The sequence below is a fragment of the Mustela nivalis genome, assembly GCF_964662115.1.
Source record: "Mustela nivalis genome assembly, chromosome: 8".
NCBI lineage: Eukaryota > Metazoa > Chordata > Mammalia > Carnivora > Mustelidae > Mustela > Mustela nivalis.
Window position 1 is genome coordinate 96,094,136 of NC_139027.1, and position 20,734 is coordinate 96,114,869.

At 46.2% G+C, this 20,734-nt stretch overlaps 1 protein-coding gene across 1 annotated transcript in view; it reads left to right on the forward strand.

Moving 5' to 3' along the window:
• Nucleotides 1–8,525: 8,525 nt before the first annotated feature.
• The window catches only part of ACSS1 (acyl-CoA synthetase short chain family member 1), a 67,868-nt gene continuing 55,659 nt past the window's right edge, over nucleotides 8,526–20,734 (forward strand). Inside the window, exons 1-2 of the mRNA XM_082746601.1 lie at nucleotides 8,526–9,493; nucleotides 20,022–20,118. Coding sequence (XP_082602727.1) covers nucleotides 9,202–9,493; nucleotides 20,022–20,118 — 389 coding nt within the window. The 5' untranslated portion in view covers nucleotides 8,526–9,201. The remainder of the gene's footprint in view (nucleotides 9,494–20,021; nucleotides 20,119–20,734) is intronic.

Below are 20,734 nucleotides of genomic sequence, written 5' to 3' on the forward strand. Positions count from 1 at the left end.
AAATAAGTCAAGCAGAGAAAGTCGATTATCATATAGGTTCACTTACTTGTGGAACTTGAGGAATAGCATGGGAGACATTAGGAGAAGGAAGGGAAAAATGAAGGGGAGGTCATCAGAGGGGGAGACAAACCATGAGAGACTGGACTCTGAGAAACAAACTGAAGGTTTTAGAGTGGAGGGAGGTGGGGGATGTGTTGGCTTGGTGAGGGGTATTAAGGAGGGCATGTATTTCATGGTATTGTACATAAACAATGGATCTTGGAACATTACATCAAAAACTAATGATGTACTGTATGGTGACTAATATAACATAATAAAAAAATAATAAATAATAAAATAAACAAAATTCCATCTGCCCACAGACTGGCTTTACTGAATTCAGTTTTGTAAACAAAGCTTGAATCCAATCAAACAGGCATTTTTGTCAGTCTAAATGATACCCAGTCACTGTCCCAATTTTTATGCGCTGGTTTTTGGGATTGTGTATACATGGTTTGAACATGATAAGAGTCAATTTGTTAGTTTCTCCTTGTATTTCTGTAAATTTTTACTTTATTCTTTTGGAGTTGTGTTTTTAGGTGTATACAGGTTAAGAATTTCTGAATTTCCCTCATGACCATTTACCATATGTAATTTTCTTCTTGATCTCCCATCCTATTTTGAACTATAGCCCATTTTGTCTGGTATTTAACCCATATTTATTTGGTAAATATTTTCCATGCTTTCAGTATCAATATTTCCATATATTTATACTTTTAGGTTGAAGTATATCTCTTGAAAAAGTATCTAGTTGGGATTTTTTTTATCCATGTCAACAATCTTTGTCTTCAACAAGAGAATTTACTTGGAATATAATTTGAATTTGTTTTGAATTTGTTTTCACTAATTCTTTGTTATGTGTGTGGGAAAACTTCTCACCTTTCTTTCTTTTGTTTCTTTTAAATGTGTTTCTCCTTTCTTTCTATAGCTCAGATTGCTCAGATTCTCTTATTTTCCTTTCCCTGCTACTAGATTAAAAGTTGTGTTTCTACTTGTGATTAATCTAGAAATTGTAACAGTCATGTTTACTTAAATTTAAAGCTCTCCCAACCCCTGGATGGATTATAGGATGCTACTCCCATCCACTTCTACAGTCTTGTTGTTCAGGATTTTGTTTCCATCTCTGATTCACTCCACCATGTAGACATTGCTGTTCCAGTTATATAGCTAATGATTGTTTTGATTTACCCCCAAGTGCAAAAACTTCCTTGTTTATGGCCCTCTTGAATTTTAGATCTTCATTTGGGGCTAATTTCTTTTTCTCCTGAAGGAATTTATTAGCAAGGGAGTTATGTGGAGAACTCTATTGGTTTTTGTTTCGTACTTTGCACTTGTTCTTGAAAAATGGTTTCACTAACTACACTATTCACAGTTGGCAATTATTTTCCTATAATAGTTTAAAGATATCCCACCTGTGCCAGATTTCAATCTAATCACCATTCCTGTGTAGGCAATCCATTTTTTCTTTCTGTTTTTATGACCTGCTGCTTATCTTGTTTTGCTTTCTGACAATTTTACTATGATGTATGTAGGTGTTGATTTCATTTTACTTAACCTGCTTTGACTTGTGCACTTTATAGGCTGAGTATGTCTTTTGCTAATTCTGGAAAATGTGCAGCTTTTAAATCAATGAATATTGCCTCTTTTTATTCTCTCCTCTGGACCTTCAAGTGTGTGTGTGTGTGTGTGTGTGCTTGTGCATGCCTGCACGTCACACTGCATGTCTTGCATCCTCTTTTTCAAATTTTCTATCATTTTGACTCTATGCAACATATTTAATGGGTAAAATTTGATTAATTATAGCTATTACAGATAAGATGTTTGGACATACATCCCCTGATCTTGTTTTATATTTTCTAACTTACCTTTCTTGCTTTGTCCTTTCCCATGTTACTCAATCCAGCTTATTTTTTTTGTTTGTTTTTTTGTTTTTTGTTTTTTGATTGGCCAACTTTTGTTCCATTTCCTTCACCAATGGTTTGTAGTTACATTCTCTATTTCTAGTTTTCTAGAATTATTTCTGATTTCTAAAAGCATACTCTATGTGTGTTTGGGCTATAGTTTCTTCTACAAATTCCACCATTTGCCTTCCATCTGGCTGGGGTTCCTCCTCAGGATTTTTCTTCAACCATGGTGTTATGGACCAAATGTTTGTGTGCCTCCAAAACTTGTGTGTTGAGATCCTCACCCGAGTGTGCTGACATTAGGAGGTGAAGCTTTTGGGAGATGCTGAGGTCATGAGGGTGGAGCCCCAAGGTTGGGTTTAGTGCCCTTGTAAATGAGACCCTAGAGTGATTGCTTGCCCCTCCCACCATGTGAGGAAATGATGGCTGTTTATGAGCCAAGAAGAGGGTTCTCCCACCAGATACTGAATCTGCCAGTATCTCATCTTGGGACTTACCATCCTCCAGAACACTGAGAAATTAACTTCTGTGTTGAAGTCATCCAGTTGGTCGTACTTGTTATAGCAGCCCAAATGGACTGAGACATTAAGCTTGTCTTTCCCATTTTATCAGAATTTTAAAATAAATTATTTTGATTATTTCATATACCCAGTCCACCACCATGATCTCTCTCTCTCTCTCTCTCTCTCTCTCATTCTCCCTACCATATATGACAGATGTGTCATGTCCTTAACCAGAGCGTCTGTCCTTTGAGTTCAGGACTGCCACACTGCCTTGGACACAATCTTTGCTCAGGAACTCACTAAAGAGACAAAAACTATTTCAAGGGGTCTCATTATTCAGGAAATACTCTTGAATTTCCTTTGATGGTGACATGATTTCAAGGAATGTATTGTGGTGACATGATTTCAAGGAATGTATCTGTTTGACCTGTCTTGTAGTACAAATATCAGGTTTCCCAGACAGGATAGGAAGTAACATTAACATTAAATGTAGCCTTCCCATAAAAAAGAATATCTTGCCATTTGCAACAACATAGATGGATCTAGAGAGTATTATGCTAAGTGAATTACATCAACCAGAAAATGAAAAATACCTTATAATTTACTCATATGTGAACTTTTTTTTTTAAATGCGTGGAATTAAAGAAACGAAACAAATGAGCAAAGAAGAGAGGAGGGGAGCGAAACCAAGAAACATACTCTTAATTATAGAGAACAAAACAAGAGTTAAGGGAGGGAGGTGTGTGGGGATAAAGGGTGAAAAGGGGGACTGGGATTAAAGACTAGATTTATGATGAAAAAAAGTTAAATGTAGAATTCATCACCAGGTGGCAGTGTTGGTCTGCTTTAAATTTCTCCAAACATCATGTTATAAGATGTTTGGTGCAACTAGATTTATGTTTTCTACCATATTGTTCTGATCCAATTAATGAGCACATATCCTCCTGTATTCTCACCTGGTGCTTTCAGGGTTGGGGTCCTGCTTAATCTGTCTTTGAACCAGCACCCAGGGAAAGCAGTGTCCTCCCCAGAGAAAGCAGTGTCTTCCCCAGGTGGCCAGCACCTGTTTGCTGGCTGAGCCCTCTGTTTTCAGGGTGTTTGTCTCAAAGTTATGCTGTATGTAAAACCTCATATTTGGGTTGATTGAGGTGAGAGGCTGGGGAGCTGATGGAAGCATTCCTATTGCCACAGGCAGAGATAGCAAGAGTGGTTTCAGCTGCCTTTTGCCTTCTTGTGGCAAGAAAAGGGTAGCTCAGACCTGCTCAAAGACTGCTCCCTGGATGCTCTTCTTCCCCTGTAGACTCTTGCGATGAAGGACCCAAGCATCCAGGGTGATCACTGCCAGACAAGTGTCTGAGCAAGGATACCCACAGCACTGAGACGATGAAGGGGACAGGGTGGGCTGCTAGTGGGCATTAGGGCCTTTGAAGAGGAGTGAGTGGACTCTGCAGGCCTCTGCCAGAGAATGAACCCACTGGATGAACCATGAGGACAAGTGGCCCCTGGGCATTTCTGGCACATGCAGGAAATCTACACACTGTTCAGGATGGCTGTCCTAGTTTGGGAGGTGGCTTCTCTGAATAGTGTTGCACTTGGCTGTCTCATCTACTTTGCCCTCTGGAATATAAGCCTCCTGCTCTTCCTGTTACCTCCCCACTGAATCACCAGTTGAGCTCAACGGGAACCCCAAGAGTGAGCTCAGAGCCCTCCCTAGTTGTCTACCCCCTTAATTTTTTCTTTCATCCAAGTTGAAATACAAACCTTCCCAGGCAGAACTGGCTGCCATTCTCAGAAGCTACTGGACCAGAAAGCCATCAGACCGTCCATCCCTGGTGGCACTTCTGTCCAGGACAAAGCCAGTTCTAAGTAGGCCAGCTTTAAAGAAATCCACAGACCATGCTCCTGACTGCATCAGTCGGGTGTGAGGTGCGGCAGATAGTATGTCTCCTTTGGAGCCCTGGATTTGGTCCTGGTTTTCACCTCCTGTCCTGCTTTTTGGTGGGAAACACTCCCACCCTGTAGTTGTGTATCATTGGGTTAACCACACAGGGCATGGGGTTGGCAGCTCATCCACAGGGATGTGGTGTGCAGTGTTACAGGGTGGGAGACAAAGGTTGTGCTGCAGCTATATGGGAATCATTGAGCCCCCACTGCCAAAGGGGATGGAATCAAACCTCTCCAGATGTTGTCATTACCACTGAGTACATGGCAACACTGCAAAGTGGAAACCTGGGGGGAAGCTTTCCCTGACACCCTTCTGAAAGCACTCCTAGACTCCCAGCCAACCAAGTGTTCTCCTCCTTCAAACCTGGTTCAAGCCTCCTATTATGGAATTTTTGTTTGGGTTTTGTTTTGCATTTCACTCATTTGAGCAGCTCTCTGTCTCTCTGCCTCTCCCTGCCCCCCCCCCCCCCCCCCCCGCTTTCCGTGGTAAGCTTGAGCTCAGGGGCTGTCTTGAGGTCATCCTTGTCAAGCTGTCAGCCCTTAGCCCTGGGCTGTGCACCCAGGAGGGGCTCCAAAGATCACCTATGCATGTCATTGAAGAGAAGTGCAGAGTGGGTAAGCAGAGATCTTTGAAGGCTTTTGTGGAAGTACCCAACTTTACAGATTTGGTGAGTCAGGGCTAGGTCTTACTGACTGGGGGCAGGTGGTTTTCCCAGGTCCATTACCAACAAAACTGTTTCTAGGGGCACCCAAGTGCTCTGAGTAAAGTAGGTGTTTGGATCTAAGGAGGCAAAAGTCGAAGGGGGTATTGGTGGGCTATAGCCTCCAATGTGAACCTCAGGCCCAAGATATAAAGTAAGCCCCAGCTTCCCATGGGAAACCTCCCAGGCCTCCCTACGTTGGCACCTGCCAACGTACAGCTTTCAGTGCTGAGGACTTTGCCCAGGGGCCTGTTGGAAAGAACATGGGACCAGCTCTGCCTGGATGGTTGGCTGCTCTCTCAGCACCACTGTGGCCCCAGGGAAGCAGCCCGGGGAATATGGCTGGGGCGGATGGACAGTGGCTCCATTTGGTTTTAGTCATGGGAGATATGTTTCCAGGAGGCAGAAAGAATGGCTTTGGCCTCAGGGACCCCAGGGCTATGACACTCAGGAGGCAGGTTCCCAGGTCATCTCTTGGTTAATGGGCTGGCTGCTGGAAGTTCAATTCTGTACCACCTGAATTCTGAAATGTTTTATGTCCACATAATCACTTCTCTTTACCCAACCTGAAGAAAACAAGAACTAGGTACTTCTTTATTTTTTAAAGGTTTCTTTAAAAGGTTTCTTTTAAAGGGTTCTTTATTCGAGAGGGTAAGGGGCAGAGGGAGAAGAAGAGAGAGTCCCTAAGAGGACTCCACACTGAGTTGGAAGACCAATATGGGGCTCAGTCTCAGGACCCAGAGATCACAACCTGAGCCGAAACCAAGAGTTTGATGCTTAACGAACTGCACCACCCAGCTGCCCTTGAACTTCTTTATTTTTTTAAATAAGGATTTTATTTATTTATTTGACAGACAGAGATCACAATTATGCAGAGAGAGAGAGGGAAGCAGGCTACCCACTGAGCAGAGAGCCCCATGTAGGGCTCGATCCCAGGACCCTGAGATCATGACCTGAGTCAAAAGCAGAGGCTGAACCCACTGAGCCACCCAGGCACCCCTCTACTTCTTTATTTTAAAGTCAAGTCAATTCTATGTACTTTTCTCGTTGTTCTCATGAGGATCTTCCTCTGGGAGGCTACTTCAGCTCTCTTACAGCACCACACCTGAGTTCCAAGAAAGCTGGAGCTGCAGCTGGGGCCTGCAGGGCCTAAATCTGGGTCTGTCAGACAGGGATGCCCCCTGTGGCCCGGCACTAAAGAAATCCACCAGCCTGCATTCAAGGGGTGGGGGACAAGCTCCTCTCTCCACGGAGCAGCATACTATCCCTTCTACACAGGGGATGAAATGTTGGTGTTAGTCTTTGGGACACACTACAACAGTTATAATCTTCATGGACAGTTTAGCATTTTCTATTGAAAATGAAGATTCAGGCCAAATGGTGAGGCAGCTATTGAGATGGCAGCAGGAGTGCTGGGTGTCAGTGTTGCTCTTTCACGTGACCGCTGTGGGCTTTTCAGTAGGCCTGTTTATTTCTTTGTGTATCTGTCCTACCAGGGATTGGTCATTGGTGGTAGCTGTAGATAATTTTTAAGCTAAGTAAAAAATGTGCTTGGCACAGAGCAAGTCACATGTGTAATGCTAGCTTCAGCAGTCTTAAAATCCTCGGTTCTCTGGCAGAAGGCGGGCATCACACACACACACACACACACACACACACACACGCGTGTGCAGGCGCTGCTGGGGCTGACTTCCAGTGGAAGCGCATCTGACATGTTCTCCTCTGCCTGGTCTTTCCCTCTGCAGATCATATAGCTAGCAGGAAGGAATCTTTCCCAAACCCAAAGAACTCAATCAACCAGTTTTTCCAAATCCCTGTTCTCCTCTGCTTGCTTTCTTTATTACACTTTTACATCTTGGGTGTTGAAATCTTTAAGAATCTGGTTGAAACAAGATTCCATGAGTTTCCTTCTATCCTTCTTGGCTTGAGGACAACATAGCCTCCACTAGGGAGCTTCCTGCGTGCCCACTGCAGGCTAGACTAGATACTACTGCATTTAATCTTGACCTTGGCCCTGGGGAAAGAGATGTTAATCCTCTTTTTCAGGAAATGAAAATGAGGCACAGAGAGTTTAAGAAACTTGACCTAATGCCCAGATTAAGGCTCTACAAGGTGCCTCTCTCTCTTTTAGTGATTGGTTAAATTTCTGGCTTAGAGGAGGGCTATGGCCAAATCTCCTTTTCGGGCTTCTTATTCTTATCGCCTTATTAACCTTAATATGTTGCTTTGTTCCATGTTTCTCTACTTGGTGCCGAGACTCCATTGCTACAATGACTACACCACGACAGATGATCCTTGTCGCGCACGAGGATGCCTCTTCACTGTCAGCGCTGGATTCAGCTGCCTCCACCTTTCATAACTCCCTTATACATTCCTACCCTGATCAATATTGACCCCAGTAGGTAGGGACAGCTCTACACCCCTATTCAGCACGAAGAAGTTATAGAAGATGAGACCTTCCATCTTCAACCCCTTAAAGATTTAAGGGTCAAAGTTGTTCAGGGGGGAATGAAGGAGCAGGAGGCTGGCTGAGGACAAAGCAAAGGCTGGCGCCTTGCACCCCCCTTCACCCGCTCCCCTCCATATGTGTGGCGTTCCTCAGGCACCCCTGACTGCCATAAAATGATAAATGGTTAACTTGCTGAGATCACAATCCTGCAAGATAGGAGTCTCCCTTGGTTTGCAAATGTCCTTGAGATTTACAAACAAAGAGGTTACCTTATCAATAGCCCAATTTCCAGGGACACAGAACTCAGTTCCTCAAGCCCTAATGTCACCCTCCCCTCCATAAAAAAACCGAAGGAGGCGGAGGTAGAAGGAAAAGTAAATAAAGTTAAATTTCTTCTAAACCTAAATCTCATTAACAAGGATGCTTGATAGCAGGAATGTAACATTCCACCAGGAGACTCCCAATTGTCTTTACTTGATAGTAACCAGGCCTTCAATATCCTGATAGTGCTTTTTTCCGCACGCCTGGGCTAACCGGCCAGTTCTGCTTCTGTAAGATTGCTTTGTATGCTTTCGCGCGGGGTCCCCTGACCCAATTCACTGACGCGGTATGCCTGTTCAAACTGTCAATCAATCAGCTCAGCCCCACCCGAAACTTGTTTGTACCTGTCTATAAAAACCCTGCACCAACCCAGCTCTGGACCTCTCGGCCTTATCCTCAATGAGCGGTGCAGAGGTCCAGGTTGGAACCTGCAATAAACGACCCTTGCTGATTGGCTCACGTCTCTGGTGGTCTTTTAAGGTGGGGGTAATACTCTATTGGCATTTCAGACCAAGATCAAAGCCAAGGTTTAAGCTAAGGCCACAGATGAGGGAGCAATGGGAGAAACCCCCAGGTTTCTAAATCAGTCAAGGTTAGCAGAGCATTTTCTTTGCTTATACTCCCCAAGGGGCCTAAGGCTGGCAGCTGGCTGCTAAGAGCATCAGTCCTCGGGTCAGGGTCTGAGCCTCAGACCCCAGAACAACATCCTGGCTCTAGGCACACTAACCAGCCCATTGGGCCCACATGGGCCACTTATGTGTATCACAGGTCGGCCTGGCAAGATGATGTGCTCACTCCCAAGGGAGCACAAAAGGAGTGATATTTGGACTTCAGCCTCTGAGATGCTGAAAGAACCTAACTGTGGTGGTCTTCACACCCACCTGCGTGCTTCCCTCCACCAGAGGCTTCCATTTTTTGCCGGCTCTTTCCCATAACGGATGGTTCAGGCTACCTGGAGCCTGGAGCCTATACCCGGTGACGCAACCGTCTTTTTTTTTTTTTTTTTTTTTTCCCCTGGCGCAGCTGTTGGTTCCTGAAGACCCACAAAGTGAAACCAAAACCGCCTGACGCTGAGCGTCAGGCCGGGAAGGCAAAGACAAGGGCATCACAGCCCACCAGAACCGACCGCCACCTTCTGGCCTGTGCTCCCCATGCCTACTCTTCCTTAGCGGACCTCTTCTCTGGGGCAGGCTCCGGGAGGCAGCGTCTTACCGCACAGGCTGGGGGAGGAGTGGGTGGTGTCTGGAGGAGGAGACGGGGCGGGGCCCCACAGACATTAAGGGGCGCCCCCGCTCGCAGCCCCAGCTTGCGGCTCAGAGTGCCTCAGGGCTTCTGGCGAGATGGCGGTGCGTGGCCTGGGCCGCTGCGCGCGGCGGCTCCTGGGCAGCCTGTGCGGGCGCTCGGTGCAGTCGGTGCCACAGCTGCGCGGGGTGAGAGCCGCCCCCGGGGCTGCGGGGCAGCCAGGCTCCTACCAGGCGCAGAGCGCACAGGCGGCCCGGGATCCCGCCGCTTTCTGGGGGCCGCTGGCTCAGGACACGCTGGTGTGGGACACCCCCTACCACACCGTCTGGGACTGTGATTTCAGCAGCGGGAAGATCGGCTGGTTTCTAGGAGGCCAGTTAAACGTGTCTGGTGAGTGGGCTACGGGGTGGGGGGGTGGGGACGGGAAGTAATCCAGGGCGCCCTCAGCTCGGGAGTCCCGAGGGCATTTAACAGCCATTCACGGCCCCACGGGAGGCCCCCTCCTCCAGTCTTCTGCTCCTCGCACTCTCAACCGTGGCGCCTCACCGCCCCAGCCCCCATCCCATCAGGATCCCCGGAGGCTCCAGTCCGGGCCTCAGCCACCCTGAACCCAGATTCCAGCTTAAGCGCTAGGGTTCGCGCGTGCGGAGACCCGGGCGGGCGTCCGTTCAGGTCGCCCAGTCATTGGTCTTGCCCCAGCGCAGCTCCTCAGTCCACTGTTCCCAGAGTTCAGCCTGGGGGTTCCACTGCGCTGCGGGCTACCCCTGGGCCAGGCTAGGGAGGAGGGCGCCGGCTCTCAGATGTAGGCCGGGACTTCCCTACTCCTGCCCTGGGAGAGGCAAAAACTAAAAGCGCCTGACTTGTTGCCTCCGGTTGGGTACCCCAGAGACTTGCTCCGGGAGAGACTGCCCAAGTAAACAAACCGAGTGGCAGGCAGAGGGGTAGGAAAAAATTACCGCCAGCAGTTGGAATCAGTTATCTCCTTGCTCTGGGGCTTGTGGGCGGGAAGGAAGGGATGGGTGTCTCCCAGTTGACTGTTTCAGTTGTGTACTGCCTCGGAAGACCTACAGGTTGCTTTAGACCGGGTGGTGATTGAGATTCCAGAAACCAGCTCCACCAGGCAGTCAATCAATCCTCTGGTATCTTCTGAGATTGAATCCACTAGTGTTTCTTTAAGATAAGGTGGGTACACTGTATCCCCATGCCACAAGGGGAGAAGGTCCAGGGACTGGAGGCGGTAATGGCCAGGAAGGGTAGGCCTGGGGTTGGTCTTACAGGGCAAGATGGGACTTGCAGTCAGGTGCCAAGTCAGAGGGGCTGCCTGCTGTCCCAGACTATGGAGTTGATTGGTGTCTAGGAGTTATTTAAGGAAAGCACATGCAGATCTTCATGGCAGGGCCATGACTAGACCTGAACTTCTAGGTAGGATCTGTTGTGTGGCACAGCTCGACCAGGTAATGGCCAAATTTTTCTGCTCCTCTGAGCTTAAGTGCCCCCCTCATATAAACTGCAGGCAATAATACCTACCTGCTATTCTGGTTGTGAGGACACAGTGCCAGAAGGTATGGAACATCCTGGCATTTATTGGTGATCAGTATGTAGTAGTGAATTTAATTTATTATATTTAGAAATAGCCATAAAATTATGGGTAGTGTGTTGCAGTTAACTTTCAAACAAAGAAACTTGAGGGAACTTTGGACCAGATATATGTTTTTTCATATTGTATATTACTTTGCTGGTTTAATCGAAGTGAGTCACTTACTAGATAAGTGTTTTCTCTAAAATTGAGTCAGCATCAAGTGTCCTTGGACCAATGGAAAGAAAACCAAACACTTAGGTTTGCAGGGTTGATGGCATGTGCCTTTGAAAGGGAGGAGAACAGCCTCTGAAGGCATAGAAAGTGCAGCTTCTGGAGGCCTGAGGCCACTGAACATTCCTGGGTGGCTTGCCACCTCACACTCTTTGATAAGCCAGTGGGGACGGACCTCATGGGACAGGCACCAAGGACCTCATGAGCCTCACTGAGTCAGGGCTGGGTGTGTTCAGCAAACAATTCTTCTGCTTCTTTTTTCTTCACTTATTTCTCCTTTCTGGCTACATAGTCAGCTGAGCTTCAGAAAACTGTTGTATAGAAAGCTTTTCACAACTTCCTACCTCTAATGCATATGCCTGCCCACTCAGCTGTCAGGAATATCTCTGCCCTTTGCCAGTGTCTGCAAAGTATGTTCAGAGTATGGAGAAAGGCCAGGTCAGGCCAGAGCTGCCCTGGGAACCACTTAAAACGTTGTGGAATGGGTGCGGGTGTTTTGGCCTGATTTGTAGACAGCACAATGATGGCTTGTTCCAAAGAAGTATTGCTCTCAAAAATGACATTACTCCTTCAGGAGGATCTATACTAGCGGTTTTCAAGGTATGGTCCCCAAGCTAGTGGTGTTAGAATCATCTGGGAACATTTTAGAAACATAAGTTTTCACACCCCATTCTAGACTGTCAAAATCAGAAACCTTGGGAGTGGGGCCCTGCCATCTTTCTGTATGTGTGTGTGTGTGTATGTGTTTTAAAGATTTTATTTATTTGATAAATAAATATTTATTTATTATTTATTTATAATAATAATATTATAGTCATGACCTGAAGTCATGACCTAAGCCAAATCAAGAGTTGGTTGCTCAACCAGCTGAGCCAACCGGGCCTTGAATCTGTGTTGTTGTTGTTGTTTTTAAAATATTTTATTTATTTATTTGACAGAGAGAGATCACAAGTAAATGGAGAGGCAGGCAGAGAGAGAGAGAGGGAAACAGGCTCCCCGCTGAGCAGAGAGCTGGATGCAGGACTCGATCCCCGAACCCTGAGATCATGACCTGAGCCGAAGGCAGCGGCTTAACCCACTGAGCCACCCAGGTGCCCTGAATCTGTGTTTTTAACAAGCCCTCCAAGGGCTTCTGGTGCACGTTCAAGTTGGAGGACCACTTACCTATATATCCCATACCAGTGAAGATGAAAAAAAATAATAATAAAAAGGATAGGATTGAGATTAGTGTCCTGGGGATGCCTCCTTTAAGGAAACAAAAATGGTATATGGGTAATGCCATACAGTTTAGTGTTCTAGAGTGTATCTAGAATCACACCTAGATGTGAATCCTTGTTTTCCCCTTATCTGTACTTTGCATGCATCTCCTCATGTGTAAAGTAAAGATAGGTGTAACCAAACTCTATTCTAGTTACTATTGTTGCATATCCAACTACCCTAAGCTTAGTGGCATAAAGCAGCAACAATTTTATTAATTCCCCCAGATTCTGTGGGTCAGGACTTTGGACAGGGGCTGATGGGCAAGCGCCAGGAGATGGCTTCTTTCTGCTCCTGAAGTCTGTCTCCGTCTCTTGTGTCGGCCCTGCTTCTCACTCCAAAGTCGGGAACCTGGACTGGGATGGCTGTAGACTGGGCTCAACTGGAACTGTGGCCCGAAGCACCTACACAGGGCTTGTCACTGGGCGACAGAACATGGGTGACAGGAGGTCTCAGAGACTAGTATTGAGACCAATACTCAGAGCCACGCTGCTAAGCTTCTTCTGACTGGCAGTGTATGTATGACCTGGGGACATCTGGGGCTGTTGTTAGTGTCAAATGAGAAAATGCTTATAAAGCATTACTTGCATCCAATCACTGGCTTTTGTTATTTATTAATGAATCATGGGGAAAGCTGTGACCTTGAACTTGGCCTTCAGCATTGTTAATAGTGTGCTGTTTCCTCTGAACAGGACTACATCGGTTTGCATATGATCAGTCTTGGATAAGAGGGAAGCAGGCTAGCGAAGGCATGCAGGTGGCCAACACAGCTCTCAAAGTCCATCCTGGGGCTCTGGGACAGCCAGGTCACCAGGTGGGGTCATGGTGTCAGGGGCCACCTAGGCAGGGCAGGTAGAGAGAGCCTCCAGTTGCTTCCCTTATATTTATGTAAAACTGCTTTGCTGAAGGTTCTTTTTTTTAAACCAAGATCTAAAGAGGATACTTTTTTTTTTTTTAATTGGGTTTTTTGGGGGCACCTAGGTGGCTCAGTGGGTTAAAGCCTTTGCCTTCAGCTCAGGTCATGATCCCAGGGTCCTGGGATTGAGCCCCGCATCAGGGTCTCTGCTCAGCGGGGAGCCTGCTTCTCCTCTCTCTCTCTCTGCCTGCCTCTCTGCCTACTGGTGATCTCCATTGTCATATAAATAAATAATAATAATAAAAATCTTTATAAGAATTAGGTTTTTTATTTTAATTCCTATATAGTTAACATGTGTTATATTAGTTTCAGGTGTACAATATAGTGTGATTCAACAATTCTATACATTACTCAGTGCTCATCAAGATAAATGTACTCTTCATCTCTGTCACCTATTTCACCCGTCCCACCACCCACCTCACCTCTGATATTTGCAAATGACATAGCTGATAAAAGGTTAGTATCTAGAAAGTATTCTTACCAATCTGAAATTTGGCTGTCTTTCACAGGGCTCAATGGATAAAAGTCTGTGCTTTTTTGCCCATGAGCTCAGGATGTCAGGAAGTTGAGAATGCAGAACTAGAGGGTAATGACATGTGTTGCCTTCAAAACACATAACTAAATTCTGTTTTTTCTCTCTTTTTAAGATTTTATTTATTTATTTGAGAGAGAGAGAGAGAGAGCGCACGCACATGAGTGGGGGGAGGGGCAGAGGGAGAAGCAGACTCCCCACTGAGCCTGACTCCAATCATCCCAGGACCCTAGGATCATCACCTGATCAGAAGGCAGATGTTTAACTAACCGAGCCACCCAGACACCCCTAAATTCTTTTTTCTTTTTTTCAAAGATTTTTATTTATTTATTTGACAGAGAGAGATCATAGTAGACAGAGAGGCAGGCAGAGGGAGAATGAGAGGGAAGCAGGCTCTCTGCTGAGCAGAGAACCCGATGCGGGGCTTGATCCCAGGACCCTGAGATCATGACCTGAGCCGAAGGCAGCGGCTTAACCCACTGAGCCACCCAGGTGCCCCAAAATTCTTTTTTCTAAAGACCAAATTCTGAGTCAGATTTTTTTTTTTTAAATGGGTTTTTTTTACCTTAAAGCAAGGGTGTAGAAAAACTATTTTTAATTGACCATTGAGTGTAGAGTTTTCTGGATGCTTTTTGGAGCATGAGTTGAAGGTATGGAAACCATTTTGCTGTACTTCCCTCCTCTTTCTGATTGCACCTCCCATAATCCATGCGGCAGACACACTGAGAGTGGCAAGATGCTGCATTTCTGTGCCTCATTTTTCTCTCAGTGACCGAAGAAACTTTTCTAAAGTCTTTCAAGGAAGTCTAAAGGGAAGTGTAACCCTTGGTCTTAGGAGGAGGGTCCCCCTGAAGAGACTGAATTCTTCCCACTTGTCAGATGCACGACTTACTTTAAATAGCAGATGTTTCTGGAAAGTTGGCAAATACAATTTGAGACTGATGTAATTTCTTTAAATGTGCCAGGGAGATTTTCTATTTAAAGAAAGCCCATTGTGAATCCTTTTGTGAATATTAACTCCCTCATTTCTTTTGAATAAAATTGAATTTCCCTGTGTGGGTTCACTTAAAGTTGGGGAGGGGAAGAGATGTATTTAAACAACTGACAGTAGTTCTTGAAAATTCCTAGGTAAGTGTGTGCCATCTTTATAATGGAAATGATAATCCTATTGTAATCTTTTTTAAAAAAACAAAACTGGGGCACCCGGGTGGCTCAGTGGTTTAAGCCTCTGCCTTCAGCTCGGGTCATGGTCTCAGGGTCCTGGGATCGAGCCCCGCATTGGGCTCTCTGCTCTGCCGGGGGCCTGCCTCCCCCTCTCTCTCTGCCTGCCTCTCTGCCTACTTGTGATCTTCGTCTGATAAATAAATAAAATCTTTAAAAAACAAACAAACAAACAAACAGGGTGGCTCAGTCAGTTAAGTATCTGACTCTTGATTTCAGCTCAGGTCCTAATCTCAGGGTCTTGGGATCAAGCGCTGGTTGGTGTTTTTGGCTCTATGCTCAGTAGGGAGTCTGCTTGCCCTTCTGCCCCTCCTCCCCACCCGTTTTCTCTCTCTCTCTCTCTAATAAAATAACATCTAAAAAAAAAAAAAAAAAAAGCTCAGAACACATGAACCACCAACAGACATTTGCCTAACTTTTTGCAGAATTGTGTTAGGCCAGGTGCACACCTGATCTTAGGAACATGATGGAGCCTCATATCATCTCATCCTCCTGATCCCGATGTGAAGTGGTTTGTGGTCCCATTGTACAGATATGGAAACGAAGGCTCCAATTCATATATGGTGATGAACAGTATGGAAGATGCCCAATGCCACAGAGCCTGCATTCTTCCGAGGAGGGGAACACAAATCATTAAGCAAGTGACCTCACACGGGGGTCACTTGCTCAAGGTTTTTATAGATGCTAAGGGGAGGATTCTGATAGCATCCCTTCTACTCCAAACCCATGATAAAGGAATCTTAGGGACATGTTCCCTGTCCTCAGGGACTTGTGACCCAGATAGGGGAAGATCTAGCAAAACTAGCATTGTGTCCCAGAGTGGTGACTACTGGGCAGGTAAGTAAGCATTAAAAATGGTGTGAAAATGACAGGGATCAAGAGGTCACTGTGTGTTGGGAAATTGGAAAAGACTTACAGGAGGAGGTGGGGTTTGAGCTGAGCCTTAAAAATCACACTAGGTCCTTAACGGCTTGTTCTTGGAAATGGAATTTTCTTGTCCCACTGCCCAGTTCTTTAGGTGGAGTCTTTGTTTTCCGATGTGGAGAAGGAAGAATTTCCTTCCTTCCACCTACCCTCCCTTCTTTCTTTTCCACCCTGCAGTTGAGGCAACAGCAGGAAACATGCCAGCACACACACAGCATCTTAGGGCTACTGTCACCCCAGGCCCTGCATGGAGCTTTGTGAATATGCTGGTGTCATCTGAGTGTTGTCCGCAGTAGCTGTCAAGGGTGTTTTTATTCCCATCTGACCTCATGCAGGAAACTCACAAAGCATCTAATTTCTACCACATCTCTGAGTCTGGAGCCATCACTCCCACAACAAATGAGGAAAGTGAGATTTAAATTAGATAAGCAGTGCACAATCTGTGGTTAATAAGTGGTTGGACAGGGTCCAGACTCCAGTGTGTGTGTTTTCCCTATGACTCCAGGCCACCATCCAGCAAAGGTTTGACCAGATGTCTTACAGAAAGTCTTTAATTACTCTTATCCCCAAAGGAAGAAGAATGTCCCCTCACCCTGCCCCAAATCTGGAACAGAATGTGTGTAGTTGTAAGCCTACGTGTGTGTCTGCAGGAGTGGGTCCAGGACGGCAGTTGTAGCAGCACCTGGGATCTTACTAGAGGCGGAGATGTGCATGCCCACCCAGACCTGCTCATTCAGAGACTCAGGGCAAGAACTCACCATCTCTGGCTAATAAGCCCTCTGGAGTTCTGGGGGATTCAGAAGTGCTAATCTAGACTAGAAATAAACCTTGAGAGATAAAGCCACTAAGACACGAAGAGATCTGTTCCCTCCTCAGGCAGGGAACCAACATGGTGTCATTTAGACTCCAGTGTTGCCCTCAAGGTTGAGGACTTAAATTCAAAGCTGTGGTTCTTCTCTGCTCTGTGCTCTGTGTTCGGCTGCACATGTACAAATATGGTCAGGATATTGGATCCCTGTCCACAGAGGGGCTACAAGTGCCATCTTGGGAAAAGATAGAGGGAAGCATGAGGTCCATGGGATGTGAAGTGCTCAGTGAGAGTGGGAATCTGTAGGCCAGACCTGTAGGAGTGTGGACACCAGGCGAAGGGCAGCAGTGTGGACAGTAGGACAGCGTCCCCCAGGCACAGAGAAACAGTCCAAAGGCCCTGAGGGAGGAAGGTGCTCACTAGACTCAACATGATTGCTGGGAGGAGGTAGATCACATGGAGCCTTAGCAGCTGCTTGTTGAGAACTTACTATGTTCTGAACTGGGGTGGGGAGGGGCAGTGAGGCATGTAGGGGACACTGTACCTTGGGCTTCATGCTGACCTGCCTGGATTCCTGCCATCCATCAGCTCCAGAAAGACAGATAGATGGCTGGTCTCATTGACCACCCATCTATACCCTGGATACCCAATGTCCATCCTGTGGGCACTGCCTTCCTGTTTGGTGTAAACCAGGTGGAGGATGCCTTGCTGGGGTCCAAGGCTATGAGGGTCTTGGCTCAAAGCTGGGCCGTCATTCATTGAGTGAGAAGTATGTCCTGGTGCCCTGGCTGCCATGGGAACAGACCGTGCGGTGAGGTGTCATGTGTGATTGGAAGCCCTTCCTGCTGCTTTCTGGCTGTGGCATTAGGCAGGTCACTGTACAACCCAGAGCACCTGGAAACTGTTTTCCAGGCTACCCCTGGGCTGCCCACTTTTCAGGGTGACTCAAAGAGTCAAACTCAGAGTGGGAGAAATTTTAGAGCGGGCTTCTTAGGTAGAAGCAGGTGTAATCAGCTCACCTGTGATGCGTGAAGCAGCCATGCGCCAATGAGCATTTGTGCGCAGGTGGGAACAGCACCCTCTTCCAGTTGGACCAGCCACCCCCATGCAGGGCACAGCTGTAACTCAGTGTGTGGGTTCTCAGCTGGGCACTTCTAGCTTGTTGTGACCTGCCTAGGGTCATCTCTTCTTAGTCCATCCCTTAGGTCCTCCAGGGCCAGGCAGTAGGAGTGGGGTTTTCAGGCTGGTGGGCTTGTGGTGGGAGTCCAGAAGTGGTAGGGGGTGGGAGGGAGAAAGGGCTTGGCCCTACTAGGGGGTGCTCACTGCTTCAACTTCCAGATAGGGTGTGGCCTCATCTGCTGGTTGCTCAAGAGAGGCCAGAAATCGGTGGTTTTAGTGTGAAAACTCATGATTTCTAAATTTTGGACTGATTGACACATACACATTAGGTTTATTGTGTAAATCCAGGTTTGGCCGCCAACCTCCCCCTCAGTTTGACCTCTTGTATTTTCTATCTTCTTTTTTTTTTTTAAAGATTTTTTTTATTTATTTGACAGAGAGAGAGAGAGATCACAGTAGGCAGGCAGAGAGAAGGGGAAGCAAGCTGCTGAGCAGAGAGCCTGATGTGGGGCTCAATCACAGGAGCTTGAGATTGTGACCTGAGCCGAAGGCAGAGGCTTAATCCACTGAGCCACCCAGGCGCCCCTCTATCTTCCGTTTTTATAGCATTTCTTCTCTTCTGTTTTTCTAGTAATTCAAAGAACTTTCTGGTATCAATAAGTAATATTAGTATTAATAGTTCTTCCTGATGACATCTATCTTTATTAGATTTTTTGAAGTATAACATATTTCTGTGAGGATCCAGAAAGTTCAAATAAATTTTTAAAATATTTTATATATTTATATGAGAAAGAGAGAGCATAAGCAGCGGTGGGAACAGAGGCAGAGAGAGAAGCAGGCTCCCTGCTGAGAAGAAAGCCCAATAGGGGGTTGAATCCCAGGACCCTGAGATCATGACCTGAGCCCAAGGCAGATACTTAACTGACTGAGCCACCCAAATGTTCTCAAATGTAATTTTTTTATTATAAGAGTAAGTGATAGATAAAATAACTTGACTGAAAAATGTTATTTGCATACAACAGCTAAAGTATATAAATATTTTCATGGGGGTTCACCCTCTCAAGAATTATGAGAATCATTTGATCTTTTAGGGGTATGGTTTCCCATAACTTTTGTCAGGACAGTTACTCCATCAAGAAATATTATTGGAGTTCCTGTAGCTCATTGCATAGTATTATCAGTTGATAACAGCACCCTGCATTCATACAATAGCACTTCAACATTGGTCTTTTATTGGATTCCTATTGTAATCCTGTGATTAGACATGGTAGATAATGTTTCTCCCATTTGTATGGGAGGAGATTGGAGAAGATAAGTAACTGTATTCAAATAAAAAAAAAGAAAGAAAGAATTTGTATATCTGGACATTGGGGGTGACCCTGAAGACCAGGTGGACAGATGACTGCTGGGTCCAGAAGCTACTTGCCATCATTGTTTCTCTTGCTGAAGGGGAAGTGAGTAATGAAATCTGTCTGCGAGGGCTGATAGGAAGGGGCACTAAATGAACCTGCCAGATCGAAGCTCACCTTGAAATCAAGAGTAATGAACAGGATGTTAGCAAATTACCCGATCCTACTAATCTTCAGGTTTACAGTAAATTGTCAGCACTAATCTGTTTTTGCAGGCAGTCATATGATCTGAGCTTGGGTAATAGAGGGGGCAGGAAGCAGAGTCTTCCGGACAACCAGCACGGCTGGTTCCCTATCATTTCATCACTTGTTGGAGCAGAGGCTGGTTTGTAGCGTGCTGGCTGGTTATCTGAAAGGCAATATGAATCCTTGCCCTGGATTACACCTCCAGCAGACTTGAGAGACTGCCGCATGAACTGTGTACTGAATCAGGGTCAGGCTGTTTGCATTAAGCCTTCTTTCTAACATCTCAGGTTACAGCACTCCGTCCCAGCTGCATGTTAGAACCACCCAAGGAGCCCAAAAACCACAAGGCCAACTGGGTCAGGGTCCCTGGGGGTGTCCTGGGTGATTCCCACAGGTGGCCAGGGTTGGGACCACAGGTGGGAAGCACCTGCTTCAGGTATTCACAAGGGATCACCATGCACCCGTGAGATGCTATTTATATACTGGTTGTCTTGTTTTTTGTTTTTTAATTTTTTAAATTTATTTTCAGCATAACAGTATTCATTGTTTTTGCATCACACCCAGTGCTCCATGCAGGCTCTGACAATCATTCTTCTTGCAGAGTAGATCCCTTGCCTTTGAGGAACATAGGGTCCACCTCAGTGGAAAGCAGCACAAGCCATGGCAAACTAAACCTTCCCCTTATCCAATTTCATAAGAACCCTGTGTAACATCTGTAAAACCTATTTTTGTGCAGTCAATTGCTTGGATCAGCATGTTCAGAAGTCCCCGGAGAGCGTCGCTTTGATCTGGGAGCGGGATGAGCCTGGAACTGAAGTGAGGATCACATACAGGTACTGTGTGTCCCCTGACGGCACCTCAGTGCTCAGCAGGGTCTCCTGACCCTTTACTTATCTGTTTGTGGTAGACACCAGCACCAAACATCTCTGCTGAGCTGTTACCAGGAGCAAGACTGCCCAGCTTGGAGAAGGGTTGCCCTTCTCCTTGGCAGTTGGTGCCTTTAGTTTCCCACAGAAGGATCTGGTCTTTGGACACAAATATGATGAATGTTCAAGGCATGGGAAGCTTTTGGCACAGTCCCAGGTGCTTCTGTCTTGTTCTAGGCGGAAGTCATCTTTGTTTCAAGGGGCATGTTTTAGCTTTGGAAATGTTCTCTGGTCCCAGCACAGTAAACATGAGTACAAAGTGAATAAAATACATGCTGGAATAAACAAATGAGCCCACTCGGCCTCTTTCTCCCAGCACTCTGAGAGGGGGACCATAAATAAGATCAAGCCATTTAAAGGGGGGAGGGTCCTCCTGACATTTATCTTGGATTCTTTAGATAAGTTCTCCACATATTCCATGTGTCAAGCACTTTTCTGGATGTTGTGTGCATGTTGGTGTTTGAAGGAGCCCAACATCCAGGAACTCCCTCTTGCTGGGACTGTCTTGCTCAGGGGTCTTTTT